General features: G+C 41.5%; 1 protein-coding gene across 6 annotated transcripts; it reads left to right on the forward strand.

The window, feature by feature from the left end:
• Window positions 1-665: 665 nt before the first annotated feature.
• On the forward strand, window positions 666-23,059 carry PANX2 (pannexin 2). 6 transcript variants are annotated; one of them, XM_057415769.1, is made up of 5 exons: window positions 936-1,072; window positions 1,470-1,787; window positions 17,837-19,288; window positions 20,292-20,365; window positions 21,207-21,344. In XM_057415769.1, the coding sequence occupies exons 2-4, from the start codon at window positions 1,562-1,564 to the stop codon at window positions 20,321-20,323; spliced, it is 1,710 nt and encodes a 569-aa protein (XP_057271752.1). In that variant the 5' UTR covers window positions 936-1,072; window positions 1,470-1,561; the 3' UTR covers window positions 20,324-20,365; window positions 21,207-21,344. The 6 variants fall into 6 exon arrangements, with proteins under 6 accessions (XP_057271747.1, XP_057271752.1, XP_057271746.1 ...); XM_057415763.1 differs by lacking the exon at window positions 20,292-20,365 and having other exon boundaries at window positions 21,207-23,059; XM_057415764.1 differs by lacking the exons at window positions 1,470-1,787; window positions 20,292-20,365 and having other exon boundaries at window positions 666-1,072; window positions 21,207-23,059.
• Window positions 23,060-25,687: the final 2,628 nt, after the last annotated feature.

Here is a 25,687-nt window from a genome sequence, read left to right on the forward strand (position 1 = left end):
ACCCGGAGCTTTTGTTTGAATACCATGACTGCTAACTATGATGCAGCACTGTCCTCCTTTGGTGCTGTGTGGTCCAGCTTTTACCTAAAGAGTGCTCCATTCCCAGCCTGCTCCAGAGGTGGACAGCAAGGTCTGGTGACCTCTGTGAAGATACAGGCCTGAACCCCATTATGCTGAGGCAAGCTGAAAGCTGTCCTCTGCACTTCTGGCATAAAACTCCTTTGGCTTTTTTATCAGGTGTGGCTAACCCCACATGAGCTTTAATTAGCAAGCATCTGCAAGGGTTTCTCATGGCAGCACCTACATCCTGAGGGGCCCGCAGGTTCCAGACCTTCAGGGCACAACACGCCGGGGTGAGGGTCTACGGTCCCCTCACAACCCACTGCGCTGCGGCACGCGCCGCCGTACCCGGGCTGGAGCTCCCCGTGCGTGCTGCGGGAGAGGAGGGATAGGGGCGAGAGGGGAGAGAGGGGAGGCGGGGCCTGCTCCTGCCGGGGTCCTCCGTACCCGCGGACCACTTCTCCCTCGCCTGCCTCGGCGGCCCTCAAACGCGGACCAACGGGCGCGGCGCGCTGCCGAGCCGCGCTGGCGCATGCGCGCTGCCTCTTGCGGGGAAGCGGCCGCCGCCGCCCGAGGCCGCGGCTGCACCGTGTAGGCTCGTGTGTGTGCGCCCGTACCGCTGCCGCCTGCTGCGGCTACTCCCGCCTCAGCGGGCTACAGCCGCTCGCTTTAACACCTCACAGGACCTCTCCGTTCCCGCAATTCATTCCGGTGCTCCTCCTCCTCCCCACGGTTGCTGCAAGCCCCTTCTTGAATTGCTCTGCACGTTACTGCCGCTCGGTGCGGGCGGGCATTTCCATGCAAGCGCCACCCGCCCGCGGCAATACCAAGCATCAACACATCACTCGCCTCCCGCTCCGAATTCGGAGCGATTTTGTTACTCGCGGAGGTGCAGGGACCCTTTTTCCGGCAGAGAGGTCCAGTGTAAGTTTATTCGCGGCTTCCGCTGTTATTTACAAGCCATCGGGTTTGCTCACCGTCCCCTGGGAACCGCGCGAGCCGAAGTTGACAGGTAAATGCCCTCTTCCTTGTCCGCAGCACTTCAGGAGAGGCAGCTCCAGTCTGCCTTGTTGCATGGCTGCTCCGCCGCCTTTGTACTGCATGAACTGCAGAACGGAGGCAGCGTTTAATGGCAGAGCTGTCACCGTGCAGCTCTTGTTGCCCGCCTCTCGTGACATTTCTCAGCGCGGCTCTGGGGAGAGGGAGGCTGCCTTGCCCTGCACGGCTGCTGGCATTGCGGTTGCCCGGCTGCATCGTTGTGCCGGCCCGTTTGCACCCTTCTCCCTGGGTGAAGGGTTTTCGGGGGTGGCCCGAGGGGCTGCCGTTCCGGGCACGGTGCCGCTGCGGCAAAGGGTCCAGCCGCGCCCCTGCCGTTACCGCTGTCACCGCTGTCGGTGTTCTCTCCGCAGGCCGCCGGGCGCCGCCCGCAACCAGCCCTCCGCAGCGCGACGCCCGTCCCCGGGGAGGCCCGGCGGCGTGAGGCCGCCCGCCGCTGCCGCTTATGCAACACATCATCGATAACCACCCCGACATGGCCACCGCGCTGCTGGCGGGCGAGAAGCTGAAGGAGCTCATCCTGCCGGGGCAGCAGGATGACAAGGCGGGCGCGCTGGCAGCTTTGCTCATCCAGCTGAAGCTGGAGCTGCCCTTCGACCGCGTGGTCACCATCGGCACCGTCCTCATCCCCATCCTCCTCGTCACGCTCGTCTTCACCAAGAACTTCGCCGGTAAGGGCGGTGGGACAGCGGCCGCAGGCGGGGCGGGCAGGGCCGTTCCTCACAGCCGCAGAGCGCGAGCACTGGAGCTCGGAGCGCGACTGCCACCCCTCGCCCTGGCAGGCAGGGGCAGCAGCGTCGCGGCGGCAGCCACTCCCTAACGGTCACCCGTGCTGAGGCGGCGGCCGGCGCCCCTCACCTTGAGGGGCGGGTGAGCGGCTCTCCCCGCCGGTGGGGAGGGAACCCCGCTGTCCCGCTCGGGGCCTGCAGGCAGCAGCGCGCGGAGAGGTGCCTGCTGCTGGCAGGGGGACACGCGGTGCGGTGTTCCACTGTGTGAGTTGGATCCGGGAGCAGTCCTGAGCTGGATCCCGGCTGACTTCAAGCCCTTGCCCTGACGTTAATTCATGCCTACATCATGACTGTTAAACTGGCCTTCTAGGGAGAGAAAGGCAATGCTTTCGTGGAGAGTGGTACAATGTGTGGAGACATATGCACACTGTGCTTTGCCATGTTGTGGTAGTGGAAATCACTGATGTCTGTTCTTGTTAAGCACATACTATCTTGCATACAGCCAGGTTTGATTGCCTGTCACCATTGGTATGGAGTCCTTGTAGGAAGGTCAAGTTTTGATGAGCCTTGAAAATTACTGACCCAGTGTACTGTTATGACACCTTTCAGGCCATTAGCACGTATGTAAACACTGTTTTACGTTGTGAAATTTAAGCTTGATGAGTGCAGCTGCCAGCATGACTGCTTTTAAGGGCCCCTGAAGCTCCATACTGAAGATCGACATTAAATTATTTGCACTTTCGTACACACTGGCGCTCTGTAGCTTGTAAGGTTAGTGAAAACTGGCTGTATTCAATCAGTATAAACATACCAGAATCAGGTTCTTGCTTTGCACACTGCTTTGGGATTGACTTCCAACACTTAATGTCTTTAATATTTGTTTTCATTATGAGATAAAGTTAAATCACTTAGAAGAATAACTGCTTACAAATGGAGTCTTGAGATTTTCCTTAATTATAGTTAAAGCTTTTTCAGTCTACCTCGTTTTTTAAACTGTTATATTGTTTTTATACATGCTATATTCTGTTACATAGTTTTTATACAGTTATATAGCTCAAGATCTTCAGCCACAGTTAATGGCCATCCATTTTTGAGTGGTCATCTGGAGCTATCTCAGAGAGACCGTATTTTCAGGGCATGCTAAGCTTGCTGAATATCTGAAAGCTGTATCTTCATAGTGACTGAAAGGCAGGATTCGAGGTCACCCCTGAGGAATTCCTCTGTAGAATACAAAAGGTTTGGGATGCCTTCCTCAGTTTGATTTGTAGAGAAGTAAACTTAATGCAAAAGCAATCCTACAGAAGATCACAAGAGCACGTAATTACATATGTGCTTCCAGACTGCGTGAGATGTACAGGTTTGAACCTCAGTAGGCCTAAAGATGACCTTGGGTGCAGAAAATGTAATGCCCCTTCCTGTGTGTTCCTTAAATAGTGCATGTTTCCTAGCAGAAGCCCTTTGATGACTCACTGCTTGTGCAGGTAGCCGTAACTTGCTCCATATGAACAAGTCCTCTGGAACTGTAGATTGCAGAGGACGCCTCAAGTCTAAGAGATTCAGATTTATACAAGGTCCACACATGCACATGGAATAGAGGGGGGTCTACTGAATTTGCTTGCATCTGCCTATATTTCTGCAGTTGAATTTATTCTGTGCTGTGGAACACTCTTCTCTAGGATGACAGCAGAATCATTTGTGTCTACCTAGGGACCATGGATGCAGATTGAATCCAGTAATGTATAGAACAGTAACCTATTGTGTCCTGCCAGGGCAAAGCTTACAAGACAATACAGAAAACACCATATGTCTTTGGAAAAATACGGGATAACACTTTCCTTTCATATGATGTTATGTGTTTGTTCAGATGGTTAGTTTGTTCAGATGCAGTTAGAAAAATAATATGTGAAAAAAATAATACAGGACAATGTAATAGAAACACTGTTAAGAGTTTGATGAAAATAAATAGATTCTTTTTTTGGGTGTGGAGTCGAAGAATTCAGGGTTAGTGGATTCAGTTATGTTTTCACAGTGTTCAAGAGCAAAACTTCCATTAATTTAATGTATCCTGAATCAGATGTTACTCTGTTAGCAAAATAATACTTGCTCAGACTTCTTTGCAAAGTCAAGCTTGTCCATAGATATTGACCCTCGTAATAGCAGTAGTCCGGGTGGACACATGCTTACTACTGATTCTGCTGTTTGTGTTATATTTCATCCATGCACTGCCACTTGAAAAACAAGAAATAACATCATTTGCTTGCTTTGGATACTGTCCCTGTGTGCAATTTAAATAATAGGTATGAAAGTACTAACTTTTGTGACAAAATTGAGTAAGGATCCCGCGGCCCCTTTGGTACTGAATATCATAGCAGCTTTCCAAACTTTGCTTTGGGCCTTTGTGTGCTTATCTGAAACTTTCCATTATTCCTCATTCTGTTAATGATATGCAGTGCAAAAAGCTGTTATCATGTCACTAAACTGAGAACCACCCCCTTTTCTAGGGTCTGTACCATTTTATTTAATCATTGTTGGTGAAGATCATGGAACAGTAGTGTGTGTACTCCAGACATAAAAGTGTAGTTATCAAAAAAGAAGTGGTTTCTCCAAACCTTTTGCTGAGAATTGGAAGAATCTGCATGATGTGTGCATGGAGGAGATGAGAGCCTCTTATCTCTCTGATCTACCTTTGAGTTTAAGTGTGTGGGATCAAGTGTAGCTTAAAGCGTAGCACTAAGCCTTCTGGAGCCATAGGTTTGAAGCAGAGTTCAACCCCACAACACAACACAAACTGTGTTAATTGTTAATTAACATCTTATAAATAAACCTTAAATATTATGTGTGTAGCATAATATATTCCATACTGTGGTTTGTTTGCAAGTGAAGATAAAGTTACTTAGTTAATTATGTTGGTTTAGTGCCAAGGGCAAAGTTGTTGTTTGGGTTGCTTTTGCTATTTATGTGATTTGTTTGTCCTCCTACTGGACTGATCTTTGCTTTAGTTTCAAAAAATTAAATGACAAATTACTGTTTTGTAGCATACAAGGCAAGACGTAATTGTTTAGCAGGTACTATGCCAATTTTCTGGATAAATCACTTAATGTCTTACAGAAGGCTTTGAATTAGGTATTATGCTTTTCTTCTATTACGTGTATCATAGAATTGTAGACTGGTTTGGGTTGGAAGGGACCTTAAAGCTCATCTAGTTCCAGCCCCCTGCCATGGGCAGGGACACGTCGTGCTAGAGCCAGGTTGCTCCAAGCCCCATCCCACTTGGTTTGAACGCTTCCGGGGATGTGGCATCCACAGCTGCTCTGGGCAACCTGTGCCAGTGCCTCAGCATCCTCATAGGGAAGAACGTCTTCCTAATATCTAATCTAAATCTATCCTCTTTCAGTTTAAAAAACGTCGCCCCTTGTCTTATCCCTATAGGCCCTGATGAAAAGTCTCTGTCTTTCTTAAAACCCCCCTTTAAAGACTGAAAGTCTGCTGTAAGGTCTTGCAGAGCTGAGCAGCTCCACCTGTCAGCCTGTCTTCACAGGAGAGGTGCTCCCACCCTCTGATCATCTTTGTGGCCTCCTCTGGACTCACTTGAGCAGAAAGTTGTACTGGGACCCCCAGAGCTGATGCAGTACTTTTTGTGAGACTAGGGAGAGGAGAGGGCCTCTCAGCCTGCTGGCCACACTCCTTGTTACACAGCCCTGGGTACTTAGTGTCCTTCCAGTCTGACTTGATGCAGAAAAATGGGCTGTCATCCTTGGCTTGCTTTTGCCGTATAAATTAATTTTTAACATAACCAAAATTTACTGGAAGATAAAATTTTGTTCCCAAACTTCACTAATAGATGGCAGTGCATTTTGAGTGAAATTCAGCTCTCTGCAGAGGGAAGGCATAGGGCACACACATGGCTAGTATGTGTTCCCGAGAGTTAAATTCAGGCTGCAAAGGAGTCAGTGAGAGTTTTATTATTGATTTCAGTGGGAACAGGACTTCACTCTTACGGCCAAAGTATGATGCAGTTCTTGCCCTGGCCCTTCTGCAGAGAAATACAGCCTTCCTTTGCTCTTCCTAAACTTTCTCTCATAAGAGAAAAGAAAGTCACTCAGCTAACCTTTTAGATTATGATTACCGAGTCTCCCAATTCTCTGATGTTTTTCAAGCAAACCAGTGATGCCAGAAAGAACACCCCTAGAAAGTTAATTAAAATAAACCCATGTGCTATATTGATACTGGGCATAAGATCATCATAAAGTCATTTAGGAGCAATAGTCAGCCATGCCACCAAAGAAAGCCTACATGAGCACCCACAAAAGAAAAATTAATATTGTTTCCCCTTCTAAAACTCCTCATGGACAGACTTCATATAAAACCCAGACATCCTGCAGTTAGGGGCCAGTGTATGTTGACCTTAAGGATAATAAGGAAAGTTTTGGATACATGTGTCTCTGACCCAGTGAGTGGATCTGTGTTTAAGCATAATTGGTTTTCTGGAGTCATAGGGCTCTCAGCACTTGTGAAGATGCCTACAGAAAGCAACACAGGCTAAAGGAAACCTCTCTTGTGGCAGTGTATTCGTTAGGAATAAGAATGTGTGCAGTTGGGAGTCCCAAGGGAACTTACTTAAGTTTGCTTTGATTTTGTTTGGAAATTGCTACTTTAAATATAGCAAATTTTTTTAATTATTTATTTAAATATGAATACCAGTATATTTGAATTTCTGTCAGAATAGTGACAACCCGCATCACACCCAGTATATTCCTTGACATTTCTAGAGCACTCATGCACATGTATATGCAGTGCTTTGCAAAGGTCCATGCTTGTATTTGACTCATTATAGATTTATTTCCCATACCTGAAGATCCATAAGCCTGTCTTTTCCCTAGCAGCTTGAACACTTTGTTATTCCTGTGCAAACTGGAAGTAAAATGCAACCAGTATGAATGTAGAGTTCAGATTTGGTAGTACAGCACTGTCCCAGTGCAGGAATGTATGACTAAACAAGGTACTGGCTGGTGGAGAAGCAAATTGTAAGCCTGGAGGTATAGATTGTGACTTCTATACTTCCGTTTTAGCTGCATTGCAGCCTGATGAATTCTTCCCTTTTCTATGATAAAGGTTTAGTTGTGGTTTTTTTAGTTATTTATTTTTAAAGAAAGTATTTGAAGTGTTTCCTTGTTGAAGCAGACTAACCTTAGACTAATATTTAGTGAAAAAAATGGTAAACCACCAAACTTTATTTAAATGTTAGTAGGTAAGCCTCCAAGATACATAGTTCTAGTCCAGCTATAGTTCATGCTGGTGTTCAGCAGTTGTTTTTAGTTAGGATGTTTCAGTATCTTCTGTCAAGGCATAGTCAGTCTGGTGTGGTATGGATCTGGATAAAAAGGGATTAGTCCTTTAATATACCACCTTTCCATTTCCACTTCTTTATTAAAATGTACAGAATGGGGAGCATTAGACTACAATATTCATTACCAGTTTGAAGTGGGTCTGTTTGATGTTCCGTGTGGTTTTAATTTTTACCTCTGCTCTCCTTGTTTTAACAATGGAACTAGTACACAGAAACCACATCCACAAGTAGGATGCCGCTGGGTCAGCAAGTGCTGTATTCTGTCCTCTGCAACTGGCAGTGATGCTGCTGGCAGTGAGTGGCAACCTTTTGTAGCGAAGCATCTCATGGCATGTGCTGAATTTCTAAGACACTGTTCTACAATAGAGTAGATGAAGAGATACTTGGTTTTTATGAAGTGCTGCTTAGTTTGTTTGTGTTATTTAATGTTTTTATTAAGTAAATGATTTAAATATTCCAGTTCAGTGTTGTATTGTGTTCAGAAGCAATATCTGTGGGAGGTTCTTTGTGTAAGGGACCAGAGAGTGGTGGTCCCCAGAGGAAGATACATTGATGTTTCTGTTTTGTGTTATCTTCAACTTATTGAAATAATTTGATTTCCAAACTTTCAAAAACTTTAGGACTGATGTGGTCAATTACAGGGATTGCTAAGTCTTATCCGTCTTGTTTAGTGCCTCACGCTTTCTATTCACAGCGAATTATTGTTTCCATATTGCAATCCTGTTTGCTTTTCTCTCAGAAGCTGTTAAATACCAATACTTTGTTGAAATAAAGCAAAACAATAATCCAGTTGATTTTTATATTTTAGTCAAAAGCTAAGCTTTGGCATCAATTTTCTTGCTAAGTTTATAAAACAGTGCCTACAAAATCCCCCCAAATTGCTCATAAATACTGTATTTCTATGTCTCCTAGCAGTTACATAGCTCAGCCTCTACCACCCTTCTGCTAGAAAATTCTCATGAGAAAGTAATGGAAGGAGACAGTAAGTTAAGTGACTGAAGGGTCAGTTCAAGTTTTTGTCTTTTATTTTCTGATTTGTAATCATTTGCATAAGTCTTGCTTACTTTACTGTGTAATACAATATATGCTTGAGTTCAGTGTCTTTTTATGCATTTCAGCAAACAGTATGTTTGAAATAGTGTATGTTGAAGATTTCTGTATTACGAGATGGAGTTTTATTTTGTATTGCTGGTCAACCTTCAGAATTTGTGTCTTTGTTTCAAGTTGTGAGCAGGATATTTACATATGTTTACTTAGGTGCCTTATCTGATAGATGGCCTTTGATCTAATTTTCCAGTTTTTCTCTTCAACTGTATTTAAAGCCACATACAGTAAGAAAGTGAAGATTATATTTTTCCAAATGATTATTGTTAGTGTTAAGAGTACAGGGACAGGTTGTTTTATGTGCATTACGACACCAGTGCATAAACAGCAGCAAAAAAAGAATGTAAGGAGTGTCTCAGTACCACTTGTATTTAAGTGCTTTCAAATCACATTTTTTTAAAAGGAATGAAATAGTACAGGCAACCAAAGGCTGGCTTCAGTTCAGCTGCTGGCTGTTTGCACTGCCAATGAGGATTTTCCCAAAAGGAGAAGGGCAGTTCACACACAAACACGAGGTGTGCACAACATGTGCGAGCTGGTGCTCACATAACTCACAAAACTCTGAGTTTTGATCATTTAAAGATCTGCATTTACACATCTGAATGTTAAATAAAAAGGTATTCTTGAAGAAATGCATGAGCATTTGTAATCAGTTTATGCATTTCACATATGTAATCAATTCCACTGCAGGCCCTAGCTGCTACAGATGCTTTTCTGCATGAAATCCATTTCTCAAGCTTCACTGACACATATGCATCATTTTTTTTTCATGTGGAACATTGGTAACCCTGTAGGCACTGTTAACCCCTTCATCTTCAGGTGTCATGTATGTGAAAAGGTCCAAAATGTGGATGAGATTTAGCTTACCACATGCTTTCAGATAACTTCAACAATTTGAACAGATGGTCAAAAATATTTTTGTCAAGAAGAAGCCTTGTGAATAAATATAAGTAGGGTTGAGACTGTTTTTCAAAGCTACCCTGAAGTATTGGAGGCATTTTTTTTTGTCCCTAAACTAGACAGAAATTATGCATCCATGATCTAGAAGAAATCTCAGCTTGTATTGTTTCTTAGAGCTGTAAAACTCTTCAAGAAGAATCTGCATCACCACAGAGTTCCTTGGGTTCTGCCAGTATTAAAAATGTCTGCAGTGGGCACCTCCAGTAGGTATACACATTTAATTACAAAAGACTATTAATTCTGCAGTAGACTGGCATGGTTCTTGTAGAGGTTCCCTTTGTTTCACGATAGAAGATTTATTCTAAAAAAAACCCAACATTGAAGTCAGTACGGATATTGATGTCATTGGGGATTTTGTCCCAGGCGTGTACTATACTCTTGCATTTGAACGGGGAAACACAGCAGTTCATTGTGATAGGAAGGTTTGCGTGTTTGTTTGCTTTCCTTTACTGGCACCATGCCTGTTGTGCAGATTCAAAGTTACCAGAGCAGTGACGCAGCCAGGTCCTGGGATGCATATTGGTTTTTGAAGCTTAGAGCTCAGTGACTATTTCTGGAGAATTTTAGTTATATGCTGAAGTAAGTATTTCATCATTTTGAGGTTGATGTATCTTGTCTTTTATGAGATCCATGACCTGTTCAGGAAGGCAGTGGACTGGCCATCTCTGCTTCCTCAATACTATGTTGTTAACATAACATCGTTACCTAATGAGCTAACTATTGGTGTTTTTCTTCTTTTTTTCTGGATGCTGTGTTTATGCCAAAATATGAGCCATCTTTTTCATTTCTAGTCATTAAGTAACAATGATGCAGTAAGGACAAACCTGCTGTTTCCTATTGCTTCTGTGTTTGTATTTTGTGCCTGACTCTTGACTTAAGAAGCCACCCTTGTCTATGTATCATCACCTTCATTAGATTTTCACAATTCATTTCACTTTGGCATCTACATGTTCTTGCAGTTTACTTTAGGTGTTATGTAATCTACGTTATCATCGTGTCTGGGTTCTTGTGCAGTTGCTTTGGGGTTCCATCTCTAGAGGGGAATTTTTGAATTGCCCAAAGTATTGTTTTGATCTTTGGAAAACATTAAAACTCTTACTTTCACACATTATACCTCCTATGCAGAAAATCTGTACATCACTAAAATTCCACTCACCTCCTCATGTAAGTGCTAAATTTAGAAGTAAATATTACTCAGATCTCTTTTGTAGAACTGTCTGTGTGGATGAATTTCATTAATTGTATTTTGATGAATACATTCTTTCACATTCAGCTCTAACCTTCCCTCAAATCTTAACATAATAGAAAGCAACATTACAATACAGGAACACACCTCTATGTACAAATACAAGCATTGTCATATGTTTTCAGGTGTTTTCTGTGTTCTCACAGAGCTCTCTTGAGCACAGGAAGAAATGCTTCTAATGATGTTCAGCAGTACAGTCACTATAAAATAAGCTTTTTTTTCCAGTGACATTACCGCCATACTGCACAGCCATCATCACGTGGTGGATGGTAACTCATTATTGAGGAACCATTCCTCTATAGGAGAAGCACCCTAAGGGGTTTCATTTAGGTATTTCTGCGCCTTCTGCATAACAGCTGCCATTTCTGGAATAACTTTTCCAACAGGCTTCAACATATCAGCCATGTAGGAATAGGTATCTTTCTCTCCTGAATAACCTGGGCAGGTGTTACAAGTCTTTAAGCCTCAGATTGCTGGTAAGTGAACTTCAACGTACCAGCCAGTTTTAGAAGAGCAAATGTTTATTATGTACAGGGAATATGGTTCTGTAAATATATATGCACTAAGAAAGTGTGTTATTAATTTACTGATTCTGCATATCCAAAATATATAGTTCAGGCAGTAGACCTGCAAGGAAAATGTCCCAAATTGTAAATACAGGGACACCTGCTGCTGCCCTTACACTGCAGTTACCCCTGTGAGTAACCCATTACCTGTCAGTTTTTAAAACTGCTTATCTACATCTCGCCCATTGTGACTAATCCTTGTAGAGGACAGGCCAGTAAAACTTGCTAGCAACAGTGGTTTCCTGACTCATTTCTTCAGGGACTTTCTTTTCAAGATATTTTTCTTAAACAGGACAAGTGGTTTCAGAGAGTGGGCAAAAAAGGCTGTACCTTACCTTGTTGATCATGGAGAAATTTGTACCTTAGAAAGACTTCATGGGCGTGGAACCTGTATTCAGATTTGGAAAGAATATTCCCTAAGAAAGAAGGTAAAAGTATTGTCTTTTTGTTTGGCTAAAGTAATAGTTAGCTTGCTAAGTCTTAGTTTGATGAATGTTTTCTTATTCATATGAATAAACTTGGTGAGTTAAATAGGATTGTATGACACAGTTGATACACAAAAGTAATTTCAGGAGTCCATCCTCATGCCGTACTAATTTCTAACCTTTAAATACCCTTTAAATGAAGTAGTTGAAGTAAACCAGTTAAATTAAGGGAGGTTTTCCTTTAGCTGTGAATTAGTTTGGGTATTAGCCAGCATTTGTTAAAATCACACTCAAAGCAGAGAGTTACGTATTCCTTGTAGACTGTGTCTGAGATGGAAAACCTTTATACTGTTCAGGTAATATTATAATTCCTTAGACTACATTTTCAACTTCAGTAACATGGATGGTTTTTGTTCTTTTTTTTTTTTCCAGAGAGAAGAGGATCCAGGACATTTATTCTTTTCCTTTAAAAACTGCTGAAATACGACTAAATAAATTATTTCTGATTCTCAAAATAAACAGTTTGATACTTGCTTTCTTGTGAAATCCTTTTAGTAGCCATGATGAATGAGGCATGTCTGATTGCTTACACGTATGTGACACAATGTAAGGAGAGCAGTATTATAAGGACTGCCCTTGTCAAGTACTGGCATTTATTGCTGAATTCAGGGTGTTTGTCATTTATCTTAGCTGATAGAAACTTGTGTTCTGGCATCTGATGGGCAGGGAGATTCAGAGATTCTGCCTAAACACTGAATTTCTTCTTAGAGTCAAGTGGAGAGACTGTACAGGGAGTGCTTCAGAGAACTTGGCTGGAATTCCAGCTTTTCTTCCGAGGCAGGTTGGGCACCAGCATGAGGATGATTTAGCAGCCCTCTTCAAGAGGGCTGTAGGCCAATTGGTAGGAGGCACTAGGCCCATGGTGAGTCTGTAATATGTTTAACTCAGTGAGTGTACTTATCAGTGGTGTACTTACCTGACACTTAATTCAGGTCTCCAGCATCAGGGTTTAGGCACTTGCCCAGGAGCTGGGAGATCCAGCCTGCTCAGCAGCATCTAAGCACCACTTCTCCTGCCTGTACCCAATGCAGGGTCATGGTGGTCAGGCTGAATGCTTACTTCTAGATCCTTGCAGATTTTTTTTCACAAGAGGCATACTTACCTTTGTCTGGTGTAGCAACCACAACAATTTTTTTCTTTTTTCATTTCTTAATTACATTTTCTGAGAAATGGATTCCTTTTTTTCTTTTTTTTTTTCTGTCAGCTGTTATAAAATTGTTCTGTTCCTTCTGCATTACTGAATTACTGCACTAGAATGCTTAAATCATGCAATTCAGTTGGAAGATTGATAAGGTGTGATTTCTTTTTCCAGAGTAAATTCTAAAAGCTGGGTGTCACAGGAGACATAGTTTGTTATCGTGGTTTATATTTTGCTTTGGGTGAATATACTTTATTTCACTGGAAATACGGTAGGTGTGAAAAGTCATTTGCCCTTTTATATAGGGATATATACTGTTTATTACTAATATTTTCCTTTCTTACTTGTTAATGTCTACCAACAGCATTATAAAAGTGTTGTTCATATTTATTTAAATAATTTTGCTCATAATAAAATTTTATGAGCTTGCAAGTGCTCCCCCTACAGCATCAGTTCTTCAAAGAGAGATGCACATGCCAAATTTTATGCAGCGTGAGTAATCCCATTGCCTTTAAAGAAACTGCCCAATGCATGACATCACTTAAGTCCTTTTAGAAGCAGGTCTGATTTTTGCAGTGTTGAATAGTAAGAGATTGGCATTTTTACCTTTATTTTTGAAGGGGCAAGTGAATGTTTCTGTTGGATGCAATTCACTCACTTTCCCAGGAAGACTTGTTAAAACTCTACTTTGCAAAGATAATGGAGTGATACATATCTACAGCTTCACCATGTATTCTTAACAGTCTCATTTCTGTGTACTGAACACCAGCTCCCTTTTTCTCTTTCAAAGATTTTTTTTATATATAGATAGGCAAAACACACACACCTCCTTGGTGAACTGTGCTGATGATACCTCTTCCTTCGACTGAGATGAAATACTGAGGCCTGAGCTCTAGCCACTTGGGTTTCGATGATAGCCTTCTAGCCATACTTTACCTAATGTGTTCATCGTGCAGCTGGCCATTGCATTTGGTTTTGGAGATGGCTGTTTCTCAATAGTGTAAAAAAATCACACTTGTATGAATTAGCCATTCTTGCTAGACACAACCTAAAGAAAAGTTCACCCTGAGGACAATCAAGCATTGGAGCATGTTGCACAGCTTGTATAATCCCCATATTTGCAGGTTTTCAGACTGACAAAGCCCTAATAAGCTGGTCTGAACATAGTCTTGGCCCTGCTTTGAGCAGGATGTGTGAACCAGTAACTTCTGAGGTTCCTTCGAGTGTTTCCATGAGTCTGTACTGGGGATAACTTCAGGGAATGGCCTAGAGCAGCAGTTACCATGTTTTTCCATTGGTAACTCCATTTCCAGATCCGAGATTCACTTTTGCAGTGGGAAAGTTCACAGGGGTTCCAACCCCAAGCCTCAGCTCTGCAGCCCCTTGCTTGAGGAATTTCAGAACTTATCAGTGTTGTATCTCATGGTTGAAGTTAAGCAAGAGATTTTTTTACTTAATGTATTTTCATGCCTAGTACTTGCAGCCTGAGAAATCGTTTTCAGTTCAGGGCCTCTTGAAGACAGCAAGGTGAATAGATACTGAAGTATATAGAGATTGTGGAACCACTGAAAGAAGGTGCTGACCTTGGATTGGGAACAGTAGGAGTGGGAGCCTGTGCCTGGAGAAAGCCCACAAGCATTTCTTGGAGCCTTTGCTAAAAGGCAGCAGACTCTGCAGCTTCTAGCTTCCATGCTTTGCCTTCATTCCTTCATTCCATACTACTTGGATTCTTTCTGAAGTTTTTTCAGCACAGTCCCTTACTTTCTCTTTCTCTTTACCTTGGCTATCATCTCACAACCACGCACTCTCTTTAATTCCCCTAAAGTATGCCTTTTATACCACAGTACCTCCTGCAAGTAATTTTTCTCCATTTAAGTAGTGCTTAAACTGATGGGATGAGATGGTACAGAATGGAGCATGTGAAAAAACTTAGCTGCCAAGGGATTTTAAGTTTTCAAGTGGCATAACACAATCAATTATATTGTAATTCAACTAAGTAATTCTGTGTTGATTACTTCATCTTCTTTGCATGTCCAAAAAATTCAATGAGATCTCTCTCATACCTTACCTATGAGAATAGTTTTGTGGATTTCTAGAAGCTACTTATATGCATAGGTGAGCAGGATAAAATGTATTTATGTACAGCTGTTGAAAACATCTAATGCAGTGCTCCTGTGATCAGTATTGAAAAAGGGGAAGCTAAGCTTCTTAGTATGCATCTTTATATTCAAGTCAGTATAAGATAAAGTATAATATATTTCATAGCATAATATATATAAGTAAAATATAACTTTATAATATATTAACATCAAGGTTTTTTTCCAATGTAGTAATTATTTCTGCACAGCATTAGCATGGGGTACTTTTAGTCTATTAAAAATTATGCAAAAAGAACATTTCCTGTCTTCCCCATGGTCTGGACCATTTCCTAGATGCATGAGCTTCCTAAAGCTGATGCTATGCTTGGTGAGTCAAGTCGTATGCTGAGAAGCTTAAGCTAAATCCCCTGTAGGAATAACTTTATGAACATTAGTGGCATACACTGAACGTGAGTATGGCTCAAACATATTAGAAAATACCTTTTGCATAAAACTGCATTGTAACTCCATGCCCACACTTCAATCAGTTATCAGAAGTCCCACTGACTTCACCAAGGATTGAGTTTCATCTGAAAGGTCTTGGGGTTTACATCGCATATCATGAAAATCATGTCAGTTTAATAAATATGCAAAGAAAATACTAGACTAGCACCAAGAACGTAACATTGAATAAGAACGGGACATGATGTTCATCTATTCTAATAAATTAGAGATCTCTCACAATTTACCAAACAATGGGAACAGATAAAAATGTTTAAGAGAGGAAAAGCAAATAAATTCCTGCAAAATTTCAGCTGCTTTCTCTACTTGGCTGGGCAGCCTCGTTTTTGAACTAGCCTCTAATGAAGCTGTTCAGTCCAAACTCAAGCTGCAAAGCTCTTCAGTCTTTTTTCACTGAAGCAGTGGCAATGGATAAGAGTCTCCAAGTGATCTGTCTAACATGAATGTAAATCTTAAGGCATTTTGGTTTGCTTCCTTTTTTAATTTATATATATATTTGATTGCTGTTATATATGTGCAATTTTGGCAGGAGTCGCCTTAGCTTTCAGGTAGCAGTGAAAAGAACTGAAGAGAACTATTCACACTTCATTCAGTAGTAGCAACTGATACCTGAATCCAAAAATAATCCTTATGGATTAATTGTATGAATACTTGTTGCTGTCTTCCAGGTATTCATGATGGTGTGAACTAGGGGAAAGGAGCCCATGTATGTCACAGGAAACTAGGTTTCATATTGGCAGGTTCTACTGAATTTAGGGGCACCTGATTCAAATTATTTTTGCTTCTGAGAAACTTGCCACTATTTGCCTTCCTTAAGCTCTCTTCTGAGATTGGAGTTAGATCATTCTAAAATAGTCATGAAAAGTGATTTTAAAGAAATTGCAGGGCTGACTCACTGCACATGCTGTCTTGGGTAGTATCATCTGTTCTATCAACTCTGCTTAAATTGGTTGTATTTTTAGAAAAGAATCCTCACTGAATCACTTTCAATAAAAAGAAAAAAGTGCAGTCCTCAGCATGTAGATCTCTGCAGGTCACAGAAGAGATTTACACTTCAACATTTAACCAAAGAATTAGTAAATGTTTTTGATTTCCTTGCATTAGAGAAGTAGTTGATCAAGTAAGGAGTCCTCTGTTAAGCCAAAAGGACTGGGTGGTTTTGCATGCCTGTTAACTTTTAATACTTTATTTATTGTTATCAAACAACATAATATTTTATTACTTCATGGTTTGTGTTATTAAGAAAATAGTACCACAATTGTGTTCTTGATGTATTTTGAGCTGTTCTTGATCTTGGTCCGAACTGTAGAACTGGAGCAAAGTTAGCATTCTCGACCAGTTTTCAATTCAAGAGAACATGCCTTCTTCCTATGGGTCTCATTTTAGGAAGTTTTTTTAAGGTATACCAGAACACTGTAAAATATAATCCCTTTGTTCTACATGCCAAAACTTGAAAATACTGTCTTTCTCTTTGAAGAGGGTGATTTGATAATGGTCGTTGTTCTTTGGGCAATTAATACTGTTCTAGCTTTCACAAGTTTTTCTATCTTAATTTCTTATATTGCTAGAAAAATGTAATTGTATTAGAACATAATTTATCTACTGGGTCAAGACAAAAGCCCGTTTAGACCACTATCCTGCTTCTGAAGATGGCAAAAAGCAAATTATTAGAAAGGAGTGTTAAAATAGACATGCATATGGTGTTACTTCCTTTGATAAACCCTTCCACCCTCCAGCAGCTCTAGGCTGAGAGAAATATTGCATCACTATCTGCGTATTTAATAATCCTTGCTGTAATTTCTATTCTATTTGTCTGGTTGCTTTCTTGATCCACAGTATTTGTTTCTTCCATAATACTGTATGATAGCAAGTTCCACCATTTAATTGCACACTGTGTAAAAAAAACAATGTTACAGTTTCAAATGGAGAAACAAATTTTCATAGTGATAAATACAGTTAACATTCCAGATTCTGTCCTGATCAGTCACACTTGAATTCAAGAGTGGTAGCTGGAAAGGATACAGTTGACTAAATGCTTGCATGTCTTAAAGTTTCATTTTTTTCTACCATATGCAATGAGTAGACTTTGTTAGTGAGGATTAAAAACATTGCCTTCAGCTACATCTAACTTTTTTTCTATTTAGAAGAATATTTAGCTGGGATGAACCTTAAATTTCACCTGAATGAGCCTTTCAGCATTTGCACATAATATCCTCAGCTACTCTGTAGTGGATATCGGTTCTTCAGCTTCACATAGTTCGGGTCACGGTTGCTTAGGATATTGTTCTCAGAGACATAATTAAACCAGAATATGTATTTCTTGCTGACATTTATAGCTCAGGTTCATCCTAAAATTGCCAGGTAAATAGTTTTGCCTGGGGGTTTGTGAAGACATGTGCAGGCTGAGCTAACTAATAGGCGTGGAGGACTTGTCAGTCATGTAAAGATGCAGTAAAATAAAATTGATGTAATTCAAAATGTTTATTTTTCCAGAGCTCCTTTTGTAGGTTAAATGCACAGCAGTGACTTTTCTCTCTGTTATACAGAGGAGCCAATATACTGTTATACACCACACAACTTCACCCGCGATCAAGCCTTGTATGCCAGAGGATATTGTTGGACAGAATTAAAAGATGCCTTGCCAGGAGTTGATGCCAGCCACTGGCCCTCCTTGTTTGAGCATAAGTTCCTACCTTATGCACTGCTGGCTTTTGCTGGGATAATGTACATTCCAGCTCTGGGCTGGGAATTTCTGGCCTCTACCCGACTGACTTCAGAGCTTAATTTTTTGCTTCAGGAGATTGATAACTGCTACCACCGTGCAGCTGAAGGGCGGGCACCAAAAATAGAGAAACAGATTCAGTCCAAAGGCCCAGGGATCACTGAGAGAGAGAAGAGGGAAATCATTGAGAACGCAGAGAAGGAAAAAAGCCCTGAACAGAACTTGTTTGAGAAATACCTGGAAAGAAGAGGACGAAGCAACTTCCTGGCTAAGCTTTATCTTGCGAGACATTTGTTCATCATCTTCTTAAGTATCATACCAATTACATATTTATCCACCTACTATGCTACACAGAAGCAAAATGAATTTACATGTGCACTAGGAGAGCCTCCAGATAAAACAAGCAGCTCCAAATTGCACATCAGAGTGAACTGCAAACTGCCATCTGTCCAGCTCCAGCGAATTATTGCTGGTGTAGATATCGTTCTCCTCTGCTTCATGAACTTGATAATCCTTATCAACTTAATTCACCTCTTCATATTTCGCAAGTCTAACTTCATATTTGATAAACTGAACAAAGTTGGAATAAAGACCAAGAAACAGTGGCAGAAGTCCCAGTTTTGTGATATCAATATTTTGGCCATGTTTTGCAATGAAAATCGGGACCACATAAAATCATTGAACCGTCTGGATTTTATTACAAATGAAAGTGATCTGATGTATGACAATGTGGTACGCCAGCTGCTTGCAGCCTTGGCCCAGTCCAATCATGATGCCACCCCAACCATGCGTGATTCAGGGATCCAAACAATAGACCCAAGCATTGATCCAGCAGACATTGATGCTAACGAGCAGCTCATCATTAAGAGGCCAAGGAAGAAGATGAAATGGATCCCAACTACCAATCCTCTTCCTCAGCCATTCAAGGAACAATTAGCCATTATGAAAATTGAAAACCATAAACCTGAAAAACCGAAGCCTGTGCGGAGAAAAACAGCAACAGACAGCCTTATAGCTCCTTTGTTAGAGTCTGCTGCAAAAACCTCACAGCAATCATCCACTCATAAAACTGAGCCTAATGCCATGCCAAGCACAAGCAGTGAAAAAAAACACACACGGCACTTTTCCTTGGATGTTCATCCATATATACTCAGTAGCAAAAAACCCAAGCCAGAGATTCAAGCCATCCCCTCAATGCCTACATCCAAAAGCCAAGAGAGTGGATTTTTAAACCAGGAAGAAAATGTTGTAGTACACGTTACCTCCTCTCTCAAAGGTACAGTATGCTGTAATGCCCGTACCACCTCCATAGACCATAGTTTGCATAGTGATCTTCAGGAACTCAAAGCTTATCTGAACTGTTTGACCTATCTTGCTAGATTTTTGGATAGCTAATAGTATTAGGGCTCGCATGCCTTAGAACTAGAGGTTTTCTCTCTTTAACACCTATATGGAGGATAAGGATTATTAGGGGTAGAGCTGTAACCAGCAGGTAATTTTTCAAATGTAAGCAGATTCTCACAATGTGGTCATGCCTTGCCAAGGAAAGGAGGAGAGTTTGGCCTCCATGATGCCCTTCCTGCTCCACCGGCACCTGGCATGTTTCAAACATGCCTTATTTTCAAGTTGTGTGGAAACTGCCATGGTAGATGACCAGTACTCTGACCAGTAATAGTCACTTAGGAGTGTGTGAGGAACTGTGCTGATGGCAGTTAAAGCTGCCTGTAAAAAAAAAAATCTCTTTAACTACCAATTCCTAGGGGTTGACATACGTTTGTCACCTGGGAAATCACAACTCAGCTCATTGTTACTGTTCTTCACACAAGAGATGTTTTAAATTGCCCTTTGTCTCATGTGGACCAGAGGATGAATGGTCTGAAGTGTGGATGCTGGTCAGGGATTCAGGAATTCTACCATTCCCTTCCCATAAGGTCTCACAGGAGATGCTATTTGTATGCCTCAGTTTCCTTGGTATGTCTTGAAAATCCTGCCCCTTTCTTACCATAAAGGAGTGTTTCAAATATACCAGTAATTGTTAGACACTTGAGTGATGAGGAAAGCCATGTGAGCGTTAAGAAAAGTGATAGACCAGTAGATAAACTGATAGGTAGATAGATAGATAGATAGATAGATAGATAGATAGATAGATAGATAGATAGATAGACAGATAGATATCATCTTATTTTTGCAAGCTACTGACATAAGAAAAAGCATTATGCAGTTCAAGTTGCAGAAGGACTTGTATGTACTTAAAGCAATGGCTCTCATCTCATTACAAGCTAAGACCTCCCTCTGGGCTCCGACAGACTGACAGCTACCGTCACCCCACTGCCCAGCAAAGAAGTGATTTGAGGTATAAAAGTTTCTGTCACTTCCAAATCCCTATGCTCCTTAGAGCCCTCCAACTCCCCAATGTGCATGTGAGCTATTCTACAGCATTCCTTATCCAGTCACCTGCTCTGATTACAACTCCTCAAAACTACTGGGGTTTTCTGGACTCAATTACTTTCATCTAAATTAGTGCTTGAATATTTTAAGGGCAAAATATAATTACTGTAGTTTTGGGGCTCTGTTACTCCCCATTCCCATTAAAAGTTTTCAGCTTTGCTTTTGAGTTAGACCCACATTGCAGTCCATCAGGTAAGGCAGACTCATAATTTCTGGAAAGAGACATCAGTTAATGCCAAATTACAAAGTTCTTTCTAAAGACAAGTGGCTTACAGTGTGTAACCACTAGTTTTTCCCATTGAAAAGATCAGTGGTTTTGTATTCTATCTTGTGGATTTCAACAGTGATAAAATTTATCAAAACATTAAATCATAACATTTATAATCTGAAACACCTGCCAGACTGTAGAGGAGAATAAAAGATACTTTTCAGTTGTTTTTTGTTCATTTTATGAAAATACCATTCACATAAGGAAGCATGAGCATGCGTAAAAAAGAGCGAGATTTACAAAACCCATTTGTTGTTTGTCCTATTTCCCGGAGCTTCCAACCCCATTGGTTTGACTCAGTCTTGTCGGATTTCTCAAAGGGTCCCAGAAACATTAATTTGTGGGTCCACTCCTGCTCCCACTGAAATCAGTGGCAAAACTGCCAAAGACTTTACTGGTTCAGAACACTCCTCTCTTACGGACCGGAAGGGTGAAAGAGATGACCTGTCTTTTAACTGCCTGTTTTGTTTTCTTTTAGACACCCCTCATCCTGCAAAAGAGATCCTATACTCATCTGAAACATGCAGAACTGTGCCTGCTGCTGGGGCTTTTGTCCACAATCATATAGCCACCACCGCTGCTGCATCGACTATGACTTTGAACCAAGTCAAGGCAGAGCCAACCCCTGCACTGAACTGCAACCCAGCCCACCCTTTGCTGCACATCAACACGCTGTACGAGGATCATGAGGAGGAAGTTTCAAACATAATAGACAATGGTATTCACTCACCAACTGACACCGGGGAAATTCTCTCCATCCCTACCCCAAAGCAGATAAGGTTGGCAACATTTGATGAACCAATGGCAATTGTGAGCTCCGTGGAGTACTGAGGACCACGGGCTGCACAGCTCTGCCCTCAGTACCAGGGCCAAGACAACTGCAGTGCGGACCATGGTCCCCCAAGGATGCAATTCACTGCATGAGCATGGAGAGTTTTCACACAGACTGTAGCTTTTGGTAATAACACCAGAAGGTTTTTCAGGTTCACATCATGAGCACTGTCAGTCATTTGCAAAATAGGATAAAGAAAATCTGGTGGAAATAGACCTTTAACACCAAGATAACTGTTAGCTCTAAACTATAGCTTCCTGATTTAAATGGAGTTTAGCACAATTTATGAACATTAAGAGTCTGATGGAATACTACAGTAATTTTAGTGAGTGTTTAAATTCTTTGTTTTCAGAATCATTGACTAAAGTTAGAACTTGGAGGTGAGGTTATACTGTTTTAATGGCAGCAATTAAATACAAGTTTTTTTCTAAGCAGAGAGGATTTTCCTTTCGATTCAGGATTATGAAATGTTATATGCAAGCAAAATTTTTGTTTCTTTCTTTAGCTCACTGCTGTTGGGCTTGATGGAGACCTAGCTGAAAGGGCCTTACTACCACCAGCATTTAAGTGCAAACAGATTGATACACTCAATCTCTTGCATGTATAAATGAAAATACCTGAGGTGTGCCCTGCCCTTTACCTAGCTTATATGTTTGATGGAAGATGATGAAATGAAGAGTTTATTTTTTTAAATATATTTTACCATAGGAAGAATTACTTTAGTAACTTTTCAAACCAGGTGTTCATTTTAACAAAATACTTAGAAGCAAATTATTGTAGCTGCTTATTTTTTCATAGTCTATGAACCAGGTTAGAAACTTTCATGGGTGCTTCACTGATACGAAAAAAAACATGACAAAAGGCTGTATTTTGTAAGGAAAGGTCATTACAAAATATCTTACAAAATATGAAACCAGCAAGACTGTTTTCAAATAACACACATTTAAAGAAGTGTATGAATTCAGATCTGCAGACTTGGCTAATCCTTGATTCAGCAAACACTTAAGGCCATGGATGGAAGTGAAACAACTCATCCATCTAAAGCTAAGCACACACTGAAATGTCTTTGCTGGATCTGGGCTCTAGTGCAGGCAGACAATAACCCTGCAGTATGTGCTATTACTCTGATTCAGTATTTGCGGTCCTTGGCTCAAAGCACATCTTCATGCCCATCTTCCTATAACTACGGTATGTGTGATTTAATAGAAAACTCTAGGATAACTAAAACATCTATTAAAAGTGCATCATGCAATAATCGTTCTCAGCAAAATTATAGTGAAACAAAAAGTGACTGTGTTAAAATAATATTCCTAGCTGCATTCAGAATTATGGACTATGTGTGTTTGCTTCAAAATTATGTATAATGGTAGAAAAAAATATGCAGCACAAATAAGGGACTGAAACCTTGAATTTATTTTTAATTTATTACCTCAGACATGGATATATTATACCAATATTTAATGAAAATAGCACTGAAAATAAATACCTGTTATTCTGAATAGTTTAATGTGTACTACTTCCTAGCTCAGTTATGTGCAAGTGGGATTTTACTATAAGCAGTAGGTGGGATAGGTAAAGCCTCCATTCCCCCCTGCATTACTTCACTTATTCCCACTCTTTTTGGCCTGAACAGCCAAATACCACAAAGGCAGCAAGCCAGAGGACATGTACTGTAGCTGGGGTGGGGCACCAGGGACAGCTGAAGGACCTGGTTTGTAACAGGTTGCTGAGGTCTTGGTGCAGGATGGCATGGAGCTGATGGAGGACATGGAGCTTGATCCACAGCAGCTGGGCGATGATGGCTGAACAGCTCCTGCTGGTTTGTCTCCTTCCTGCTCTGGGGACATCAGTGTCCCCCCACAGCCTGCAGCAGAGCTGTCTGTATGAGGCAGGATGCAATGAGCAAAGATCTGAACAGTTCATGCTCTGCCTGTGGCTTCAGGGCCATAGGTTGGTCACCCCTCTGCTAACCCCCCTGAGCACAAGCTGCAGGGTGTCTGTCACCACTGCCTGCGTGACTGACAAACTGTGGTGGCTTTAAATAACAGCTCTGCGTCTGTGTAGCCAGGGCCTCATTCTGCCCCAGGCACAGGAGGAAGCCTTCTGCAGTGAGCAGCCTGGGAGTGGAGGATCACCAGTGATGGGACTGCAGGCGAGGTCTCTGCCTCACCTGATGGGAAACTGCCATCCATCGAGAGTCACCTGACAGCAGTGACACATAACCACTTCAGAGGTGAGCTAAATGCCCCACTGCATCCTATTCATTTAGATGTATGCTGTAGTTAGAATTAATTTTTTGGGAAAATTAATAGTTCAGTGCTTGTTAAAAAAAACAATAAATAATAAGAAAAAGTATGGAAAACCACCTTAAGAAAATCAGAAACCTGTTAATAAAAGCAGGGTGAAAGAATAGGACCCTGAGGCCGGATTTAAAGAGATGTAACTACCTTATGCCCCTGTATTTTCAATTGCCAGAAGGCAGCAGGGTGAAGTTCTTCCTGAGTGCAGCAGCTCAACTGACAATGTTACAAATGCAAAGGGAAATCCTTGGGGTGGCCTGTTTGCTGTCCACTTGGTATCACACATTGAGCAGTATGTCAACCACACAGTTCTGAGCTAAAATGATATACCAATATACATATACACCAATGCCAGGCATAGCACACGATGTCTAAAAATTAAGGGTCCAAACTTTGTGTAATACATTGAAAACAGCAGCATTCATTCATTCATTAACTAGAGGGGTTTTCATTATGCAGAAAATGCAGGGCTGGGTTCTCGGGCAGGAATATGTACAGAACTAATGAGAGTGCTGTTTCCTAGGAAGGGCTGCCCACTATGGTACACATTATCCCTGTTCATTCAAGAGTAGGACTCAAGTCTGTGTGGATGCACTGTAGTGTGATACTGCTGGTTAACTGATTTAGGATCTGTTGGTGCCCTTGTCAAAATCAGTAGACTTGACTGGACCAATGTAAAGAAAGGAAAGCTTTCCTCATGTAGCTTTCCTCATCCCTGGGCAAGTTAAACTCAGAGAACACACACTTTAACTCACCTTTACCTGTTGTGCTACAGGACCATTGCACCACCCTTTCACAAGGCGAAGGCTGCAGGTGTCAGGCACCCAGTTCTGTGTGTTAACAGGTTAACTACTTGCTAAGGGCAGGATGGTGGCCCAGACACGGTATTTCACCCACCATGCAAGCAGTGAGTGAGGGCAGCTTAGTCTTGGCTGGTGTAGGTAACTGATGCAGGCACATAGCAAACACCACCTTGCTGAACTGAAAGCAAAATGTTAGTGGCCTACCCACTGAGAGGAATTTACCTAAACTGAACGATCAAAGATGAGACAGAATGAGACACAGCCTCATTTTTAAATGTCTCTTTAGCCTGAATTGCACTAGCATCTCCATCTGCCTTGTCTCTGCCTAATGGTTTTAGTTTGACAGATTAGATGATTCACAGTCTCCAAAGCTGCTTTCCCATTTGCTTCACTGGGAAAAGGACCGCATGTTGAGAGAACACAGAACCCTCTTTCTTCAGGGTACTCTTATTCAGAGTACATTTGACAACCAAACAGGAGAGACAAGCCTGTCAGAAGCATCTTTTGAGCTAAATTTAGGCAGTCCAAACCCAGCAGGAAATCAGCCATTTCTATCTCACAGCCAGCTAGAGAAGTGCTTCTGTGAGGGTTTTTTAAGGGCAATGCTTTTTAGTACTGATGTTGCTAACTTTTAGCTGTACTGAGTAAATGTACACATACACACATACAAATTTATATATACCAACTGTATACCTACAAATTCTATCTATATTACATGTAAATGTGTATCTGTTGCATAGAAATGTTCATCTCTACTTTGTTTTGTAAACAAGCCATATTTAGTCATTTCTTTTAATTTCCCATTATTATGCAGTAGGCCCAACCCGGCAACATGTTATGCATATTTCTGGCTCCACTGAGGTTTTCTGGTGCTCAGAATGCTGCTGAGGATGCTCTGTTCCCTGCAGAGTTAGGTGTGCTGGGTAGGTTATATTTTGATATCGACAGCGAGTCAACCCCTGATATTGGAGCCCTTTTCTGTGTAGTGCTTCCTGTGACTCCTTGGCACAAAAACGAGAGGACA

This window comes from Pezoporus wallicus, unplaced genomic scaffold (assembly GCF_028554395.1).
Source record: "Pezoporus wallicus isolate ANWC-B61680 ecotype Strahan unplaced genomic scaffold, APGP_CSIRO_Pwel_v1 contig_6966, whole genome shotgun sequence".
NCBI lineage: Eukaryota > Metazoa > Chordata > Aves > Psittaciformes > Psittacidae > Pezoporus > Pezoporus wallicus.